Source organism: Gadus macrocephalus, chromosome 18, assembly GCF_031168955.1.
Source record: "Gadus macrocephalus chromosome 18, ASM3116895v1".
Classification (NCBI taxonomy): domain Eukaryota; kingdom Metazoa; phylum Chordata; class Actinopteri; order Gadiformes; family Gadidae; genus Gadus; species Gadus macrocephalus.
This window is the reverse complement of record NC_082399.1, coordinates 2432976-2453035: the sequence shown is the minus strand read 5'-3', so window position 1 is coordinate 2453035 and position 20060 is coordinate 2432976. Positions and strand designations below refer to the sequence as shown.

The window sequence follows — 20060 nt, the reverse complement described above, 5'->3', positions numbered from 1 at the left end:
ACGAAAATCTCTGAAAATAAGGTGCCCTTTTGTTTTCATAGTCTCACATAAAGCGGCCCGTGTCAGTCTGCAGTCGCAGTAACCCCTGATGTCGACCCCTACTTTGGCAAAACATTTTGAAATGGTGTCTACTGGACTTCCTGCGACATCAATGGTTTGACCTTGTAGCCGTGCTAGTGTGTGTATGTAGGGCTGTTGTGTGACAGTGCGAGGCAGTGTGCGTCCTTTAGAAGCGGCCACGAGGGACAGAGCGGGCAGGTTATCGTGGCTAGCGACTGAACACCAGCAACACACTCTTCCCAGACACATCGCCATCAGGCTAAAGGCCTTCCCGGGAGTTCTCCTGTGCCCATGTTGGGGCTTGTGGTGTCGTAGGTACCATCAAATTGTCAGTGAAAATGGGGGCCGGTAAATACCTTCTTTTTCTTTTTCTGTAGCTCTAAAGAATGGGCTGAACAAATAAACATGCCTGGACTTGACGCGTTTATTACAGTTCAAAATAAAGAGGCTAGTCCCGTGATTAAAGGGAAGACTTGCCCTTTCCTCTGGCTTGTCTTTTGTTTAGTGTGTGTACCTGCGTCAGTCGTCTCTCTACCTCTGGCCTTCGGATGCTGTGAAGCGACCCCCCCCACTCCCCCCGCTTATCAATAAAAGTAACTACCTGCGCTCCCCTTTCTGCTTTGAAGGCCTGTGTGAAAAAACAGCTTCAGGACTTTACCCCCAGCTGTCGCCGTCTGTGAGGAAGTACGAAGCCAAACTCAAACACAATGTTGAGAAATACTTGGTTCCAATTTCCTTAACCTTGGTTGTGTTTCTGCTAATGGGGTCTTAAATGGCCGCCCGGGTTCTATTCACTGGGTCCGTGACACATCGGACCGCGGTCAGCAAGGACACAGAAAGACATGTGGATCGAAAGCACGTCCCAAATAATTGTCGTTTGTAAGACTGGAATGACGTGGTAGTGTGGAAGGTATGCGGAGGCCTAGTTGACGTACCTCTTTTCTCTCTCTCTATCTCACTCTCTCTCTCTCACCCACTCTCTCTCGATCTTTCTCTCTCATTCACACAAAAGCACAGATAAATATATACACACACACACACTCTGTGCATCAAAGCAGTGTCCTATTGTCTTTTCCTGGCAGAATGTCAAAGCCCACAGCTTCCCGTTTTACAGCAGACCCGGCTGTGAGAGTAAGCAGTTGGAAATATCTCTCTCAGCAGTCTTGTGTGTGTTTGTGTTTCAAGCCGTGGGATTTTTGAGACCACAACAAGGTTTCCTGTTTTTCTGAGTTTCATTGCTGTTTTTATTGTATGCTAGCATGTGCTTGCGTGCGAAGTTGCCTCCATGTTTTGTTCCCACTTGATGTAAATGAAGAGTTTATCTCTACGGTGTAGCATATGTTGTACGTCTGGGTGTGAGATTGCCCAAGCTCCGTTGGGATTTTCCACTTTTTTTACTCGGCCGAAAGAATATTGTTTTGATGTTAAAGTAGCCCTAAACCTTAGATTTTCATGGGTTCGTGAACCGGTGAGTTACATGTCAAGTGTAGTGATGAAGCCTTTGGTCGTTTTAGCTTTTTAACACACAATCAAGCATACCACACACATTAACTCATGCAGCCATTAGGAACGAATACATCAGAGTACCCTGACACAGAAACGAATCCTATACGACATAGAAAATTGACTTTCTGTGTTTGTGTGTGTGTGGGCTCCGGTCTTCTGAAGAATGTCAGCATGTTTTACTGTTATAGTTCCTGCAAAGTCCCATTTATTTTTTTCCGTCTGATTTACTGGTATTTACCTCCAGCTTTTCAAAGCATGATCCAGCGTGTAAAGCCGTGCTGTTCCCAGGCCTTTCAAGGATGGCTGCACATAAAGTACATTGACACACTGGACAACAATAAGTGAAGCACACTTTAGATTAGTGCACACACTCTCTGGGCACTATTGAGGTGGCCTCTGCAGTTTTCTATTTTCAGTATTGTACTTTTTCTCCCACGACAAAAGAGGCTAGTGAGTCCTAAAACTACTTCTGCAAGGCATTTGTCTCTAATTCCACTCACTGACGTCCTCCACTTTAGTCAAATGGAGACCTTGACATTCTGTTCTCTTCCTTCACTTGCGATGGCACTTTTATGTTGATGATGTGGATCAGTTCTGAAGACATTGTCTCCGTCTACGTCGTCGCTTTTGACATTTGGTGTTTTACTCAAATGTTGTTACCCTGCGGACGAGTGACGTACTCTCGTAACACTGAGTTGTCCGCCTCAAATGGTCGAGTATTTATCCTGACAAATAGTGCACACTTTTTATTTTTTACATCCAATTTAGCCCCAATCACGATTAACAGAATTCTCCGAAAGTGGTCTCTTTGTACTGTTTTGAAGCGAGCACAAATAAGAGACATTTAGTATCGAGTTTAATTCCCTTCCAACCCCCACTCCATCTCGTCTGTGTGGCTGTTGACCGCACGCCCGCTTGACAGATAGTTTCAAAGAGCCCGCCTGATGGCTTCTATCGGTCCTCGCGGTTGGGATGAAAACATGTCTTCGTCTTCTGTCAGCGATGGGGTCCTCCCAATGCATGTTCGCTGCTTAATAGGCCATCGATCCGTCTTGAGGCACAATGAACGGCAGATGTTCTGGCTGCCCCACAGATCACCGGTAACCACAAAGCAATAGCTGGCCTGAGTAGAGCCCCTTTGCAAAGGGCCGCTTAAATGCACTGAAGAGACGACCAGTAAACACCCTGAACCGAAGCGAAGCACTGATCACGGAGACGTTGTTGTTGTGGGTGGATACATTTGAAATCCATGTTTCGCGAGGGCAGTTCCAGTGACCTCGATGTGTGTCTCGTAGCCGTATCCTGCGTTCCCTCTTGTTTCTTCTCTCATTAAGAGCGGATGCCCGTATCCATTTTGCAAAATAAATGATTTCATTGTCATGTTTTACATCATTACAATGGGTGGCAGAGAATGCAAAGTTACAATGGCAAATTAGTCATCAACACACTGCTCCGTACTTCATCTGTGAAGCCATTATAATGAGTACAGAGGCCTGAGCCGTGCCAAATCTATTTTGTCAAGTGGGTGTATGTCGGTGTGTGATAATTTCTTTCCCTCCTCATGGCGGAAGTGACGTACATAGCCGACTTACGTCTTTCTCTGAGGCCGCTATTGATTTTTCTACCATTTAGCCAATCAGGAAAACAGACTATTTTTGAAAGGATCTCAGTTGGCTGTTGTTATTGTTATCGTTGTTGTTGGTGTCGCGGAAAGAGCGAGTTCTTCGGGTTTCAAGATTGGCTGCACATGTTTTAATAACGGCAAGTTACGAATAGTTCACCCAGGTTGGTGTTTCTGAAAGCCAACAGCAGAGTTCATTGTGTCGGATCGACCCCGCGGTTGACTCTGTGAACAATGGCACCCTTACCTCCACAGCGAGTATTTTTTCCGCGATCAGTGTCAATCTGAGTGGCCCAATTCTCCCACGACTCTGCCCTGTGGCTTATTCTATCGGACTATTGACAAGCTTGATCTTTCCACCGGCCCAGCCAATCTATCCAGCTGTGTGTCAACAGCCGCACGCACACGCACACACACACACACACACACACACACACACACACACACACACACACACACACACACACACACACACACGTACACACACACGTACACACACACACGTACACACACACACGTACACACACACACACACGTACACACACACACACACACGTACACACGTACGCACACACACGTACGTACACACACACACACGTACACACACACACACTGCATCGCTGTGTGTGTATTTCAGATGGGGGAGATAGCCTTTGGACGGCTGTTTGTGTACGTCCGTGCTGACAATGGAGGATATTTGATTAAAGCACAGCTCGGGAGGGCTCGCCAAAGCACACACTCCCCCGCGATAAAGAGCCCGCCGCGTCGCACAACAAGCGCGGCGTCCGTCTTCATCTGAAGCCATTGTTTAAAAAACAAAAGCCCACAGGCCGGAGCTAAATGAATCGTCGACCCCGCCGTGGCGGGAAACATTTATCGTGGGTATAAATCAAGGCGCGGCTGGAAGCACCCCTTGGTAGAGCGCCGCCCTTCACAAAGCCAGAGAAGAGAGGCACAGCACGGCCCCGGCTGTGTGGACGTCGACGCCCCAGCGAGCGCCCCGTCCCCTCCGCCCGCCCGCCCCTCGTCCGCCGGCCGGCTCCCCCGGGCCTCATTGATCTTCATATCGTTAGCCGTGTGTAGATCACAGGGGTGAGCCGCACCCCCCCCCCCCCCCCCCCCCGCGCGCCGCAGATCGCCCCTGATCGCCGAGCCACTGGGACCAGTTAGCCGACGGCAGCCATCCCCGCGCAGAGGAACGGGGGGTGGGGCGTGGGGGTCTCGGGGGGGCCGGAGGGGATCTCGGCGTGCGCGGTGACGGGGGAGGAAGAGCTGCGGATGTTTCCGCCGACGGGGCAGGGGGAGTCCCGCCGCCGCCGCCGCCGCGTCCTCTCCGCAGGACGGCGCTGGAGGCAGTGGAGCCTGGCGGTGGGGTCTCGCCTGGCCCCGGGCGGGGGCCGCGCGGGCCCCGGGCGGAGGGGCGTCGTCGTGGGGCTCTGTGTCAGCACCGTTCTCGGGGTGGTGGGGTCGGCGACCTCCCTGTTTGGGGAGCAGGGTGTTCCGCGGCGGCACGGGGGGTTCACGGCCCCCCCGCCGCGCCGCAAACGCAGACGCCAGCGCCACCGCGCTCACTCCCCGTCTCTGTCCTTCTCTTGCTCCTGGGCTGCAGATGGTGGGACCGAGGACCTGGGAGACCCCCGCTCGCCTCTAGACCACCCGCTGAGCCACGCCGGCCAAGGTGAGCACCGTGCGCCCACCGACACACACACCTGCACCGACCTACAGACACACACACACACACACACACGCACCCCCACACACACACACACACACACACACATACGCACCCCCACACACACACACACACACACACACATACGCACCCCCACACACACACACACACACACACACATACGCACCCCCACACACACACACACACACACACACACATACGCACCCCCACACACACACACACACACACACACATACGCACCCCCACACACACACACACACACACACACACACATACGCACCCCCACACACACACACACACACACACACATACGCACCCCCACACACACACACACACATACGCACCCCCACACACACACACACACACACACACATACGCACCCCCACACACACACACACACACACACACACATACGCACCCCCACACACACACACACACACACACACACATACGCACCCCCACACACACACACACACACACACACACACATACGCACCCCCACACACACACACACATACGCACCCCCACACACACACACACACACACACACATACGCACCCCCACACACACACACACATGCGCACCCCCACACACACACAGAAACAGACCTCCGCACACACACACACACACACACACACACACACATACACATGCACATGCCAACCGGACGCTGGCTCATTTAATTACATTGATTTAATTGAATCATATTTTTTATTGTTTAGTTGGAAATGACAAACAATGAAGAGGGAAACAAAACGGCGTCAATATCGGCAGACTTCTGTTGACCTTATCTATCGTCCCAGTCCATTCAGATAACTAAATGTTTATGTACGTGTGTATTATGTCGTATTGTTTGTATTCGTGGGCTGAACTTTATATATATATATATACATGTATGTATTACAATGTGTTATTTTATTCACAACTATATTCAATTCATCTATTGTACATTATGCACTTCATTCTGAAGTATCTTTCTGTAAAGTTTTATAAGTAGAAGATAGTAGAAGATGGATTGTGATATAGAAGGATGTGAGGGGGCGAAGACCATGTTGAAGGTCTTTGCGTCGACCTCCGTGCTCCGGCCCATTTAACCCCCTCTTATCGGGTCGGTCAGGAGCTTCGGGACGGGCAGGGGCAGAAATAGCTCAGGGCTAATGTGGCCTGTGGAGGGTTTTTCTGTGTGAAACCACCAGGAACTCAAAGCTGTGTCTTCCATTGCACTGCACTGCCGGCTAGGAATTGTTGTGTCTGGAATAGTTTGAGCTGAAGGTCAACAAGTTAGTTCGCTCAGCAGGGTACTTTAAAGCTTGTCAAAACAATGTTTGAAAAATTTGTCATAAGAATAATAATAATGATGATGATATTCATAATAGTAATACTTCACCCACAAGTGTTATTATTTCAGGATAGCCTTTACTTTTTATTATTATTATTATTATGATTATTATATTTCACCCATTTCCTGCAGGCTCCTATTTGAAGATGTAAGATATCCCCCCAGACTTCACAGAGGGTCATTGTGTGTGTGTGACGCTTCCAGGCGGTGTCATATTGACAATGTACGGACGCCATTCGGTGTACGGTACCATTTCCCCTCCCTGTAATTTACTCTCCTCGATCTGAGCTTCTCTCCGGGCTGTAGTGTATAGCGAGGGGAAAACGACAACGACAGATATAACATCAATAGAACCAATGTCAGCGCTTGACAGGGACGCTGTGGCCAATTATAAATTCTCCCTCCCTGTCAACGTCTGTACGTGGCTGTTTGTGCCGCTCACTAGCTGGGAAGAAAACTCGCACGCTGGGGCCAAGAGAGGCTTGTGTCGCCAAATGGTACCTGACAGCTTAAAAAAAAGAAAAAGCGAAATAGAATCATCCAAGGGACTGGAGGTAATTGCACGCGCTTCTTAATAGTCAGGCGCGAGTCGTGTGATTGGTTAACGAGCGGCGTGTTGGTGCCGGTGCGGGCGGACGACGTGTCGAGGCGGTCGTGGTGAAGATGCAGCAGGGGACCGGGCGAGAGGGGGAGTGGAGTGCACATTAACATGGAGAGGATCAGAAAGCTGCTCGCTATGCAAATGTCATTATAAAAACAGTCAAATGCCAACGGCGGGGGGGGAAAAAGGACTCTGAACTGTTGACATTCAACAGTGGCTTTATTTTTTATTTTATTTTTTGGATGAATACCGTTTTAAGTGACTAAGCGAAATGGCACGTTTTATTTCAATATATTTGAAAGGGATTTTTTGGAGCCTTTGTGGACATGCCAGGAAAGAGTGAAAGTAAGCTGTTGGGAGAAGGGAGTGGATGATAAGTAGCAAAGGACCACGGAAGGGAATCGGACCTGCGTTGCTACAACTTCCTGAATGGCTGGTGTAGCCCCCCCAAAAATGGGGGGGGGTCCATTGATAGGCAGGTGCATAGCTGGCACCAGAGCGATCTGCACCAGGACGGGTGACAGCCGGAGAAGAATGCGACGTACAGACATACAGTGATGCAGAGAGTTGTTTACTCGCCGGAGAAAATAATAACTCGCGCGCAGGATAGATGAGCTCCTGCAACCCGTCGTGTCGCCGTGCTGCTATTGTTTTGCCCAAGACCACTTTCCAAATAGCAAACCGTGTTCACATTCTCCAGGCATGTATTCACACACGGCCTTGAACACTACTTGTGTTTCCCGAACTCTCAGACATTCCCAAGTGAACAAAGTCGAGAAACTCCTCTGAAATGGTGCCGACGTTGACCGTCCGTCCGTCTGTTCTCAGCGTCTCAGACCTATTCATGCGCGCTTGTCGCAGACCGGTGGCTGTTAATGGATTCTAGGCTCCCGAGCGACGGCTCGGATCTGATGTGAGACGCGTTGCCCGACCAGTTGATTCAACGGCAACAATCTGCCGGGAATCGACCGGTCGACGCCGGGGGAGCGATTTAAGTGAAAGATAATTAAATGGATATGGAGTCGTCACAAAGAGCAGTGGATGGTAGTTGTTCACCAATAAAAAGAGGTGTGTGTGTGTGTGCCTGTGTGTTCCCGTGTGTGTCTGCGAGCTCTTGGCTGTGCATGGGACTTCAGACGCAGGGAGACAAAGGGTAAAAAAGAACACATTTTGACTGGCATTTTCGTTTGAGTGGGTGAACTTCACTCGTCTTTGTTCCATTGTTCAGAGTCCGTTTTTTTTCTCCCTCTCCCTGTAACAAAACTCTTACTGTCGGCCATGACTGTGCACTATTTTGTGCAATACAGCGAGACATTTCTGGTGGTTAGTCGCAGCTTTAATAAAGCTGTTGTTTACCGGGGGGGGGGGGGGGGGGCAGTGTGGAGCCTGTTGCGAGGCTGCTTCCCCTTACAACCATACCAGCCCTGCACACCGCGGCGATGCCGTTACAGTAATGAATGGCTTATTAAGAGTATCACCAGTGTTGTTTACGATGGGAGTCCATGGCATGTACGACGTGATGAGCAGTCCCATATAATTATATGACTATGAACCAAAAACTCTAGGGTCTTGATCATACCAAGAATGATATGATGTGTGTTTTGATCGAGGAGTGAAGAGATGGCGATTCTATATTAGAGTGTGGCTAGCTACTGGGTTTGGTGTGCGGCTTTGCTATTTTGAAGCATAGCTTTTTAAGCACTGCTTAAAAAGGCCGTTGTGTGGGATGCATTAGACATTGTGCCATTGTAGCTAACCTTAACGTGTATATTTAACATTAAAGCTAGGGTGGGTAATTTCTTTACTGTAATATTTGGCAAAACTGTCCTAATAGCCAGTCAGCTATATGTAGGTGAAGTGCTCTGAGAATATCTGCTCATAACTTTGCTCTCCCCTGCCTCTGTGGGCCGCACCCAAAAATTGCCACCGCTCATGTACACTTTGACCAATCAGAGCGAGGCTCCGATTCTCCGTTCTTATTGGCTGTGGGACTGTCCGGTCACCTTGGCAACGACGTTGGTGCGTCCCTGCGTGAGCGTTCACGAGCCTAGCGGTCTGACAGTTTTGTACTACTACGGCGGACAACAAATGAATAGCCGTGTCTTCATCAACGGCCCATAAATTTCCCATTCCCCGGATACCATCAACTAACACCACTAAGACAGAGAAAAAAAGAGGAAAGACACTTGTTGAAAGGACAGCTACTAAAAGGGAGGCGGAGAGAGCTCGAAATAAAACCAGAGTAAACATCGGCGTGGCTTATGGAGGGATGGAGAGAGTTACGTGACCGGAGAAACTTAAAATCGGACGCTGAGATGGCTATATTTCTTATAGACAGGTAAGGAATTGTGCTATCCCTCCATGGTATATTGCGATGAATATGTAAAGTGTCGGCTGGTATGTTTTTTTACTAAGCAAAGCCACGATAACCGTTACATTACGGTTCTGTAATGTAACCATTTCAATACGGTTCTGTAGGATGTCTTGCATCAGCCGATGGTTCTTTTCCCGGTCCGTTTTATAGGTTAGTTATGGTCACACCAACCCTGGCTGTCGGAATAACACAGAGATTGTGCTAACACGTGTCCTAGGCTTCAACTCAACTGTGGATAATGTCCGAGTCACGTTTGTATAAAAGCAACGTTGACACAACTGCCAAGATAAGCACTGCGAGGGAAGTCTAGCATATGATATTCCATGTATTGTTATAACGTTGTTGCAAGCTAGCAGCAGCCTAGCTCAGTTTCGCGATCGCTTTGAAGTGACGGTTTCCTTGTGTGTAATCTGGCTTTCTGTGTTATTTTATCAAATATATATATTTTTTCAGCACAGTACTGTACATACACAATGATGGACAACGACAGTAAAGAGATCATATCGATTGTCAATATTGATAAGAGGGAGACCTAGAAGAATTCTGTTATCATGGAGAAGGAGTTTTTTTTTTTTTTTTTGCTTTTGTTCTTATGCTAACGAACTACAGTTGCAATTAGTTTGCTATCTTGCTTGGCTGATACAGCTACCTTTCTTAGGCCTACCAGCGCAATGGCAATGATTTTAAGATAACATACATGGTATGTCTGTGAGTAAGATGTTGATGCTATATATGTACTTATGTAGCAATCAGCACTAATGTTTAATTACCTCGGAATCGGACATGGTGTTTCGTCTTCCTATCAATGTAACTGAATTCACATGAACGCGCATAACTGACGTTCGGTGGGAGGACCTACAGCAGGTAGCGTGGCAGGGACGGGCCAGAGAGCACGCGACGGAATCTCAACGGCTGTTTTCTCCAAAATCGCCCACCCTAGCTTTAAGTTAGTCATGAATGCTGCACTGCCTATTGGGGGGTATTTGCAAACTTTGTACCCCTAGTTCAGAGTTTATCTAGACTCTGCATAGCCTCCCCCCTTAACATCCCCAAAACCCTCTTATCCAATTTTGATGTATTGCGTGTTGTACGTCCCAGGCTCCTAAAAATAGTATTTACCATGTTGTAGCATCTTATAAATGTAAATGGACTGCATTTATGGACACCTCGACACTCAGCTAGGAGGAGCCAGGGATCGAACCAACAACCTTCAGGTTACCAGCCAACCCGCTCTACCTCCTAGCGATCTTTGTTCCCCTTAGCTCCACTCATCCATCTGGGATCACTCCATTGGAGAGGTGTTTTAGAAGTCTGGGCCTCGTCAAAAATCCTTGCATATGATTGGATAAACCACTTGTCCGTCATCTTTATTGACATGCTACTTCAACCACTCGCATCAATACAAACCCGTTACGTTGATGAGAGAGACGCAGCCGTTCTCTGATGTTCTTTTAAAGAAAGAATATTTGCTAGATTGGACATCACGGATGAAATAGCAGCATCAATGTTGACGCTTGCTTCCTCGATGCCAGCCGCCATTGTGATGTGACGTCGCTTCTCCGGCCACTACGTCACATCTATAAAAATCCCGCCCGGCGGTCCTGATGGCTCTACCATTCGATATGGTCCCCAAATCTCGTCCAAACGGGTGAACGGGAGCGATCCGAGATGGAGGAGTTGAGCTAGGTGGAACGAAATTCATCTGGCGAGAGTCAGGTTGGATCCTTACTGCACCGACAGCGATATATTAATGTTTCTCTTTCTTGCGATAAAAGTTCTTATTATGAGTCATTGTGTACAAAAGCGTTGGCTAAATGTCAATGTAAATGTAGTCTCCCCTTCCCAGTGTTCTCATGGTGTAATCCCCCTCCCGTCCTGCAGGTGGCAGTATAGACAGTGACTGTGCCTTCGACGGAGACTACGGTGTGCCCCCCCTGTCCATGACCGAGGGCATGCAGCACATCCGCATCATGGAGGGCGTGTCGCGCTCGCTGCCCTCCTCCCCCCTGCTGGCCCACCAGGCCGTCAACGTCCGCCTGCAGCCCGTGAAGAAGATCACAGGTAGGGCTCAGCATCGCCCCCTAGAGGGGGCCTCGACGTGGTCACGTCGGGAATACGCACGCACGCAAGCACGCATATGGACGAACACAGACCAACACATACACACACGCACGCACACACATATGCACGCCCGCGCACACACACACACACACACACTTACAGTATAAACACATATACACACGCTTATCTAAACACGTATACACGCACACACACACACTCATATACACACACATACACACACACACATATATACCCACATTCACACTCGTATACACACACACACACACACGCACACGCACACAGACGCTTTGTTGTCGCACATGCTTTGTACGACGAGAACAACAAAGTAAGGGGAGAAGGTGCAATTTTGTCTGGGCACAATGTTTTGAATAGATTCAGAGCGCTCTGTTGAAACCTTGAAGGCGGACACCACAGCGATTTGGGTCGAATATGAATCCATCTTGAGAGCGTCTGCCCGTCCACACTCCCTGCTGCACCCCCTGCAGGACCGTAAGCCCATGCTTAAAGAGTGCCTTTAAATGCACAGCTTTTATCACGTGTGTGACCTGGAGTGTCGGGCGAGGGGAAATGCTTTTGTGTTGTCATCCCACTGATCGCTGATAAGCAATTATCACCCGTAGCCCTGAGCACTTATCCCGGGTAAATGCCCGGAGACAGGCCGGGAGCCAGCCCTTGGAGGCTAGGTCTGCAATTTTCAATTCAGCTAATCACCACGGGCTTACCTAATTGACAGGCCTCGCTGCCAGGGAACGGCCAGCGGACTGCGAGCTTGTGGTCGTCTCTGTTGTGCTGCTCTTTGCTTCCCCACCGCCACTAATCATTTCCTGCCACAGTAATGTCCGACACTCGGGAGAATGTGGAAAAATATGGCCGAACAATGCCTCTGGAGTTGCTCTCGCTCTCTCCCTGTCTCTCTCTCTCTCTCTCTCTCTCTCTCTCTGCCTCTCTCTCTCTCTGTCTTTCGCTCAACCTCTCTCTCAATCTTTCTCTCTGTCTCTGTCTCTCACTCTTTCCCTCCCTTTCGTCCTCCTTTTCTCTCTCTCTGCTGTCCCTCTCTCTCTCTCTCTCTCTCTCTCTCTCTCTCTCTCTCTCTCTCTCTCTCTCTCTCTCTTTTTCTTTCTCTGACTCTCTAATTTCTCTCTCTCTCTCTCTCTCTCTCTCTCTCTCTCTCTCTCTCTTTTCCTCCCTCTCGTCCTCCTTTTCTCTCTCTTTTCCTCCCTCTCGTCCTCCTTTTCTCTCTCTCTGCTGTCCCTCTCTCTCTCTCTCTCTCTCTCTGACTCTCTCTCTCTCTCTCTCTCTCTCTCTCTCTGATTCTCTCATTCTCTCATTCTCTCATTCTCTCATTCTCTCTCTCTCTCTCTCTCTCTCTCTCTCTCTCTCTCTCTCTCTCTCTGACTCTCTCTTTCTCTCCCTCACCTCTCTCCCTCTCTTCCCCTCTGCCTCTCTCCATCTCCCTCCCGGCTTGTAATTTTTGGCTGTGGGGTGTGAGCCATAAAAAAGAAAAACATACTGTAATGGTGCTGTGTACTCTGTATAGTTCTAAAAACCCATCTGGTAAACACCAGACTGCTATGGCATTGTTGTGCACTCCATATTGTTCTAAATACCCATCTTGAAAACATGTTGTTGTTTACTCCATATTGGTCTCAATAACCATACTGTTAAGGTGTTGCAGACTCCATATTGCTCTAAATACCCATCTTGACAACGATGGCGTTGTTGTTTACTCCATATTTCTCTAAATCACCATCTTGTGGACTCGCTCTTCGAAAAGCCTGCAGCAAGAACGACGCTGTGACGCTGCCTGCGTCAATCAATCAAAGAGTGTTTTTTATCGACGGCTTCAAGACGAGGAGGTATTGAGGGCCCCGTCCTGAGCCCTGGTGGCGGCTCTGAGCCTGGCTGTTCCCGGTGTTCATTCACGGTTCATTTAACCATCCCCCGCCACTAGGGCTCACCAGCCCCCAGGATGCTGCTATGATGATGGAGTGTCTTCCTCTGCATCGCCAGGCTCATGGTTCTTACATCACGGGGAAAGGTTCTCTTCTTCGTGGCCTTGTGCTCTCCAAACTGTAGGATTTTAAAGGGAGAATGCGCACACACACACACACACACACACACACACACACACACACACACACACACACACACACACACACACACACAGACACACAGACAAATAGTGTGTTCATATCTATCTGTGTCCGTCTCTCAGCGCTCTGTGGGGTGGTGCTGACGAGTTCCAGCAGGCCGGAGGAGTTTCTGTATGTTTTTGTTTTTTATTTCATAGAAGGGCAGTTTAAAGGCTTGGAAATGATGTTTCTCAGACCACTGGGGAGTTCTTCCTCCAGCAAAAACATGTGTTTTTTCTCTCTCTCTCTCTCTCTCTCTCTCTCTCTCTCTCTCTCTCTCTCTCTCTCTCTCTCTCTTCCCCCCACCCCTTCAGGGTGTGGGCAGCCATCTTTGCAAGGTCATCCCTGTTAATTACACCGTGTGTATGCCTGGGGTGTGTGTCTGTGTGTGATCACACCAATTGTTTCAAAATGAGCTTGATAAATACTGCTGTTGAGGAATGACGGCAGATTTGATAACGCCTCGTCCTTCTGCCGGCTCGGGTTTGTAAAGTGCATCAGGTCTCTTCACATAAATCCTGGATAAATGTAACTTATTTATTCTCAGTCACTTAGCATGATTGATAGTGGTAAAGGATGGACCCTTTCACAGAGGTATCAACCTAGGACAAACACACGTGGCACTCATCATACTATTTATGGGTCTGTTCTTTTTATGGACCAGGCTAAGGGAAGTAGATTGAAAACTAGTGGAGATGACACACATGGACCGTGGACCTTGTGCCCTGGAAGGTGAATGTAACAGTTCCGTAGTTACCCCGTGCTTTTGAACCTCTGTGGAAAGGCTCTATTGTACATGTCCAGGGCAGTCTATATATATAAATATATGTATAAATATGTCTAGTCTTTTTCGCTGAGGAAGGATGCGACTGAAATGACCCGGAAGTATTTAAGTTGCAGCCATGATACGAGCCGTTCGATTCTCTTTAAGCTGAGGAATGGGCCTTCAATGCTTCCTTTCTTATCTCTTTCAGTGTCGGTTACAATGGACCGTCCTTCACCAAAGGGAAGAGAAAATGACGTCCCACAATGCCTTGCGGCAAGAACCTTTCAGACGGCGCACCGTTCTACCATTCACAAAAGCGATCAACATTAGCTCGATTTATTTTCATACCGGAGAGGGAGTGTGAGAAACGGTTATCAATGTGAAAACCATTTAGTTTCCCATATTCCTTTTATTATTTAATTCGAACTGTAGGAATAAAGTTCGATTCTTCACTGTATTGTCCACGTTTATATATCCTGCGTAAATCAGCGCACAGGGCAAAGTATCTAAAATGTACTTTTAGTAGACCATAGTTTCACCAAGGCAGACTCGCATCCATAAAATCCGCCGTTGTATAATGACGTATCCTTGTGTCTAAGTGCAGTCTCTTAGCAATGCAGTTGTCTTTTCCTAAGAATCCTCCTTCACATCTTTCCTTGACTTCTTGACGTTTTCCAACGAGGTCAAGGAAAAGAGGTTAGGAAAGGACATTAGGACGTAATGTCTTTGACTCTCCGACCGCAACACAGCTCTCTTCTGCTTCACGAAGCATCTTGCCAAAGCCAATGGATTAGAGGGGTAAACCTGAAGACCTCTAAGGTCTTCAAGAAAACCGCGAGACTTCCATTATTTCAGAAACCCTGAGTCTTCCATCGTTTAACCTTCCCTGGACGGATAACCTCCAATCGCCATGGATTCACTACCGGCTTGCCATAATCATTCGGCTCCAGGTCAAGGCATCCACACCGCTGAAAGGTTGGGGCCTTGAAGCATTGGTAACGGGGCCTTCTGATGATTCACTGAACAGCTGCACCTGTTCAACAGCTCCTGGTTCAATTAATACACATGAAAGCAGCCACGCTGGGTTTGTTTCTGTGTCTGTGGGTTCACTGTTTTGTTGAATAAATATTGATGCAGCGGGCTCATCTGTGTTACCCGCAATGTTATCTGAATCTTATGTAGTCTTTAATGCAGCAGGGAGCAGTCTAGGACCTCTTGCTGGCGTCTAATGCCAGTATACTGAAGACTAGGAGCAGCAAGCTTTATGTTTAGTAAGCCGTCTAAGCTGTTGTTTTTCATATACTTGTTTTCTTTTTCATTAAAATGCCACTGTCACTTTATTATAGATTTTCATTATTCTACTCGCCACTTTCCTTTACTTGCTTCCTCTAATTTCCCGCCAGGGATCAATAAAATACGATCTTATTATTTTATAACTCTGACGTCTTAGAGGCTCATTGTGGTAGTGTGTGTGTGGATGAAGTCCGGTTCAGGCAGCCTCACCTGGCTCACCTGGCCCTCGTCGGACTGTTTGGACTCTGGGGGAGGCTGCACACCTGTTGCACACTGAGGAATAAGTGTGCACAGGTTAAACCAGCAATCACCACACACACACACACACACACACACACACACACACACACACACACACACACACACACACACACACACACACACACACACACACACACACACACACACACACACACACACACACACACACACACACACACAGGAAGGAAGGTCTCCTGCATGGCAGCATGGCGCACCAGCTCATGCAGTTTCAATAAACTTCTAATATAGAAGTTTCCAACAGCACCACTCTGTGTTCTTGTCTGGAGGAGCCAAGGAAAAGGCACCTAGGTAGAGTGTAGATTGAATGAACTAATTTTAAACAATCAATGTAACAGAATGCATTAAAAGGAATCCAAGTGTAATTCCACCTCGGTTTTGATTTGAAACGAGAGACGTTCACAGCCATCTTTTTATATTTTACTCTGTTTGTAATTTCAGCAAAAAAAAAATCGACATTACCCTTTTCACTTGTCGCTTACGTTGGCATCGAAGCGTTCCTGCGGGCCCCATCATATGTCCTCTCTGCTGGTCACACATGTTCACCGACGTCACCTCCTCTCGGGGGTCTGCGTGCTTGCTGAACTCACCCAGACGCTTATGCCATCGGTGCGGGTTCCGCTTTGCCCTCAAGTCCTCAGAAGGGCAATGTCCGCCTCTGAAGAAGGCTCAGGAGCCAGATTGGCCGTGGTCTCAAGCACCACAGCCTCTCTCACCCTTTAATTAATTCAGCCCAGCGCCCCTCCACATACAGCAGGACGGTGCCAGGACTCTGTGTGGGAGTGGTGCGCGTGTGCTTCGTTACGTGTACATGTGTGTGTCTGTGTGTTTGTATAGTATACACAAACATCTCAGGCCAGATGCCCAAATACCAGCGGTGTCCGGTGAGGCAGAGTGAGAAGGTGACGAGCAACTAGATAAGGGGGGGGGGGGAGGGGGAGGAGGAGGGGGGAGGAGAGAGGGGGAAGGAGAGAGGGGGAAGAGAGAGGGGGAAGAGAGAGGGAGGGAGAGGGAGAGAGAGGGAGGGAGAGAGAGGGAGAGAGAGAGAGAGAGAGAGAATGAACGAGAATGAACGAGAATGAACCGAGAGAGAGAGAGAATGAACCGAGAGAGAGAGAGAATGAACCGAGAGAGAGAGAGGATAAGAAGTGGGCAGAGAAAATGGCACCAGAGGAGAGCAGTGGAGGATTACAGCGGCGAGCAGAGCCCTGTGCAGAGCTTTGATCCCCCTGGTGGCCCACCTGAGTCCTGGCCCGAGGGGAGCCGGCGGAGTGAGGGCCGGTCGGGTCGTATTCAAGCCCAAGGCCCTGCTGCAGTGAAACGGCTATGAAAGATCTGACCTTTCGGGGGGGGGGGGGGAATCAATGAGTTTCTGATTTAATCCCCCCACAACTGCCCCTGTGGTGGCTCCCTGTGGAGGCTCCCAGAAGCCACCGGGCCGACCTGTGAATAGATTGGAGGAGCGTGCGCGAGCTAGGGCATGAGGGAGCGCTGCTTAGCCAGGCCGGGGCTGGGTCACTGGGGGCCGGGGTTGGTGCTGGTTCTGGTGCCAGATCCACTCTGCATCGCTCCGTGGGGCGTTCCCTTGGTTTCTTTGCATGCAAGACATCGTTGTTGTGTTTACAGAATGGTTCTGTAATTATCTACGTTGCAAGAATTTGAATGGGTTGTCAAAATGTGAAATTGTCCGGTTTGATCGCAAGGGAATGTCGATGCGTCTCGAGCCGTCTTCATTGAGGGTGTTTAGTAGCGGTTGTTTTTCCCATACGTCTTGTTGATATCAGAGGAAGAATTGCTGGAGTTGTTTAAATAAAGCCGCCTTTTTATCATCCTCTCCTGCCGCGTCGTGTCTGGAGGCAGGATACATCCAAATGTGGGCCGTTTCTAAACTGTTTGTTTTAATAGGCGAGATTTACAAGTGTAGCTCCGCGATGATAGTTCTATGCATGCGTTTTTAAGGGAGATCTTATTGTTCCTTGACAAAGAAACTATTTGCTTGGGGGTTTTCCTCGCCGTGTAATGGGGTTGATTGATCTGCTGCCCTTCTCTGAAACATTTAGAAGCATTATTTCAACATTTTCCCTATGGATTTTCACAGCCTTCCCTTAATTACCGGTAGCAAATCAATGCAATTAGAGTCTTTTCTATGGATTGACGGTTGAAGATGGAACATCAAATGGCTGGCATTCTGACCTAAAATCAGCACCTTTTCAGCCATATGACCTTTTGTGTTTTTTCCCCACACTTTTTCTCTCTCTCCCACTCTCACGCATTTATCAGTCAATCAAGTGTTCATGAAATCCTTCGGCTTTGTTGTGCTGACAATAATGATGATTGCTTACAATAATGAGAGCAATGCGTGAAATACCTTGATTGCTGAGCTCCACGGTCTGCAACCCATAATAACTTCATTGTATTTCCAAACAGCGGGTTTGTTTTATATGTACCTACATATTCGCCCTTGTTACTTTTTTATTATTAAACCCAATTAAAACTTTACAGTAAGACAAAAAAGCATCCCATATTGTGCATCCACGCCTGATCACAAGATGCGATTGGAAAGGCCAGAGTGTTTTATCAGATGGAATATTGTGGTCCATGGGGAGGTTTGTGAAATGAAGGCTGACATTTGGGGACACCTCAGACCTTTCCCTGCAGCCGCGCCTCTTTCCCCGGGCTCTGTGTTTTGTCTGGACACCTCCTACCCTCTTTGAATATTTGGTATGCGAGCTGACATTTCGGGGGGGCATCTCAATCTCCATTTTCCCTCCGCCCGCTACTTACAAGCAACTTGCACCTGGAGAGAAAATCGTTGTTCAATTATCGTCCTGATTTCCTCTCTGGGCCTCCGTGTTCACCGCAGACTCCCCGAGTCATTTGTTCCACTGAATGGAAATGTGACATTTCTAAGCTTTCCTGTCACAGGTGGAATATGAAAGATGAAGGGAGAGTGCAGGAAGGCTAATTTATGCCGAGGAATGATGCCTCGAGCAGAGCCCAAAGAATACATTGAGAGTAGAATTGCTCTTCGGTATCTAGGGAGAAAGCGGTATTGTTTTAAAACAACATAATATCATTCATTTTTGAGTAATGAACACCCAGGCCTATTGCGTTCCAAACTCAAAATCGCACATCATATCAATTCGTGATGTAGAGGGGAAATCAGTCTACAGTTACTTCAGACTGTTGTCTCAGACTCCTGTGGGAATACACGCTGAATGCACTCCGGCATAATTTATCTTCCTAGTGGGCCGTATATATAATATATGTGGACTGGACAAGAGACAATGAATCTTCGGCAAGTAGCACAATGTTCTTCCTGCGTTGTGCATTAAACCCTGGCTGATACCCTCTGTCAAGTTTGAAAAAAGACTTTGACGCAAGTTCCTCACAAAGCATTGTTACCCTGATGCTAACTAAAACCCATCTCCATGTGTCTGTAAAGCTTCTCCAGCAACAATGACCGAAAATGTACGATGCATTCGCCAAGAATTCAATATTCAATTTCGGGAAAGGACTTTGTGACGGCGGGACCATGGTGTTCTTCTTTTGTCGTGTCCGGTGGAGATTGAGGCGACACAGAAACATTATACGTAGTTAGTTACCTAGACGATGACGGTGGTAGAAGTTTCGAACTTGAATGTTGTTGCTAGGCCTACAGATATGGTGCAGCTTCAATGATTGGCTGTCAGACATGACATAAGCTCAGGATGATCTGATGAGATTACTACGATTTAGCACATTTTCATAATGGTACAAACTATGCTGTGGATTAGTGTCCCACCTCTATGGATTCCATAATAATATCGTTCATTGGACTTCCATTTTCATTTATCTAGGGGAAACATCTGGCATGTAATTTAATGTTGGGGAGTAATCCAACACAGAAAAGCCACATTGACCTAGCGTGTTTCTCCATCGACTTATTCCAAATGATATCCAGTTCCAAGTTCAGTAATTCGACCCATGAATCTATTATTAATAGAGGAATGAATCATACTATTGCATTCTTCTACTAATGTCTTCGTTCCCAGTAACCCATTTGAAAGTGATGAGGCGCTGATTGTGCAAGATAAACATCCAGCCATACCTCACACGGAGGAGGTTTCGAAGATGGGGCTCACTATTTAAGATAAGATAACACTTTATCGATCCCAGATGGGAAATACGACCGCATGGGAAAGCAGGGGAGACAAAAGGAGAGATAAATACTGAAGACAATTCTAAAAGCGTTACAGACATGTTGGGAATATAAGTGACGCATTTCAATAAGAAGAAGGTGTTGACGAAGCAAGGTTAGGACAAGGGGAGCAG

At 47.9% G+C, this 20060-nt stretch overlaps 1 protein-coding gene across 1 annotated transcript in view; it reads left to right on the top strand.

The window, feature by feature from the left end:
* Positions 1–20060, top strand: part of tanc2b (tetratricopeptide repeat, ankyrin repeat and coiled-coil containing 2b) — a 107011-nt gene that overhangs the window by 56806 nt on the left and 30145 nt on the right. Inside the window, exons 4-5 of the mRNA XM_060037211.1 lie at positions 4797–4865; positions 11076–11255. Coding sequence (XP_059893194.1) covers positions 4797–4865; positions 11076–11255 — 249 coding nt within the window. The remainder of the gene's footprint in view (positions 1–4796; positions 4866–11075; positions 11256–20060) is intronic.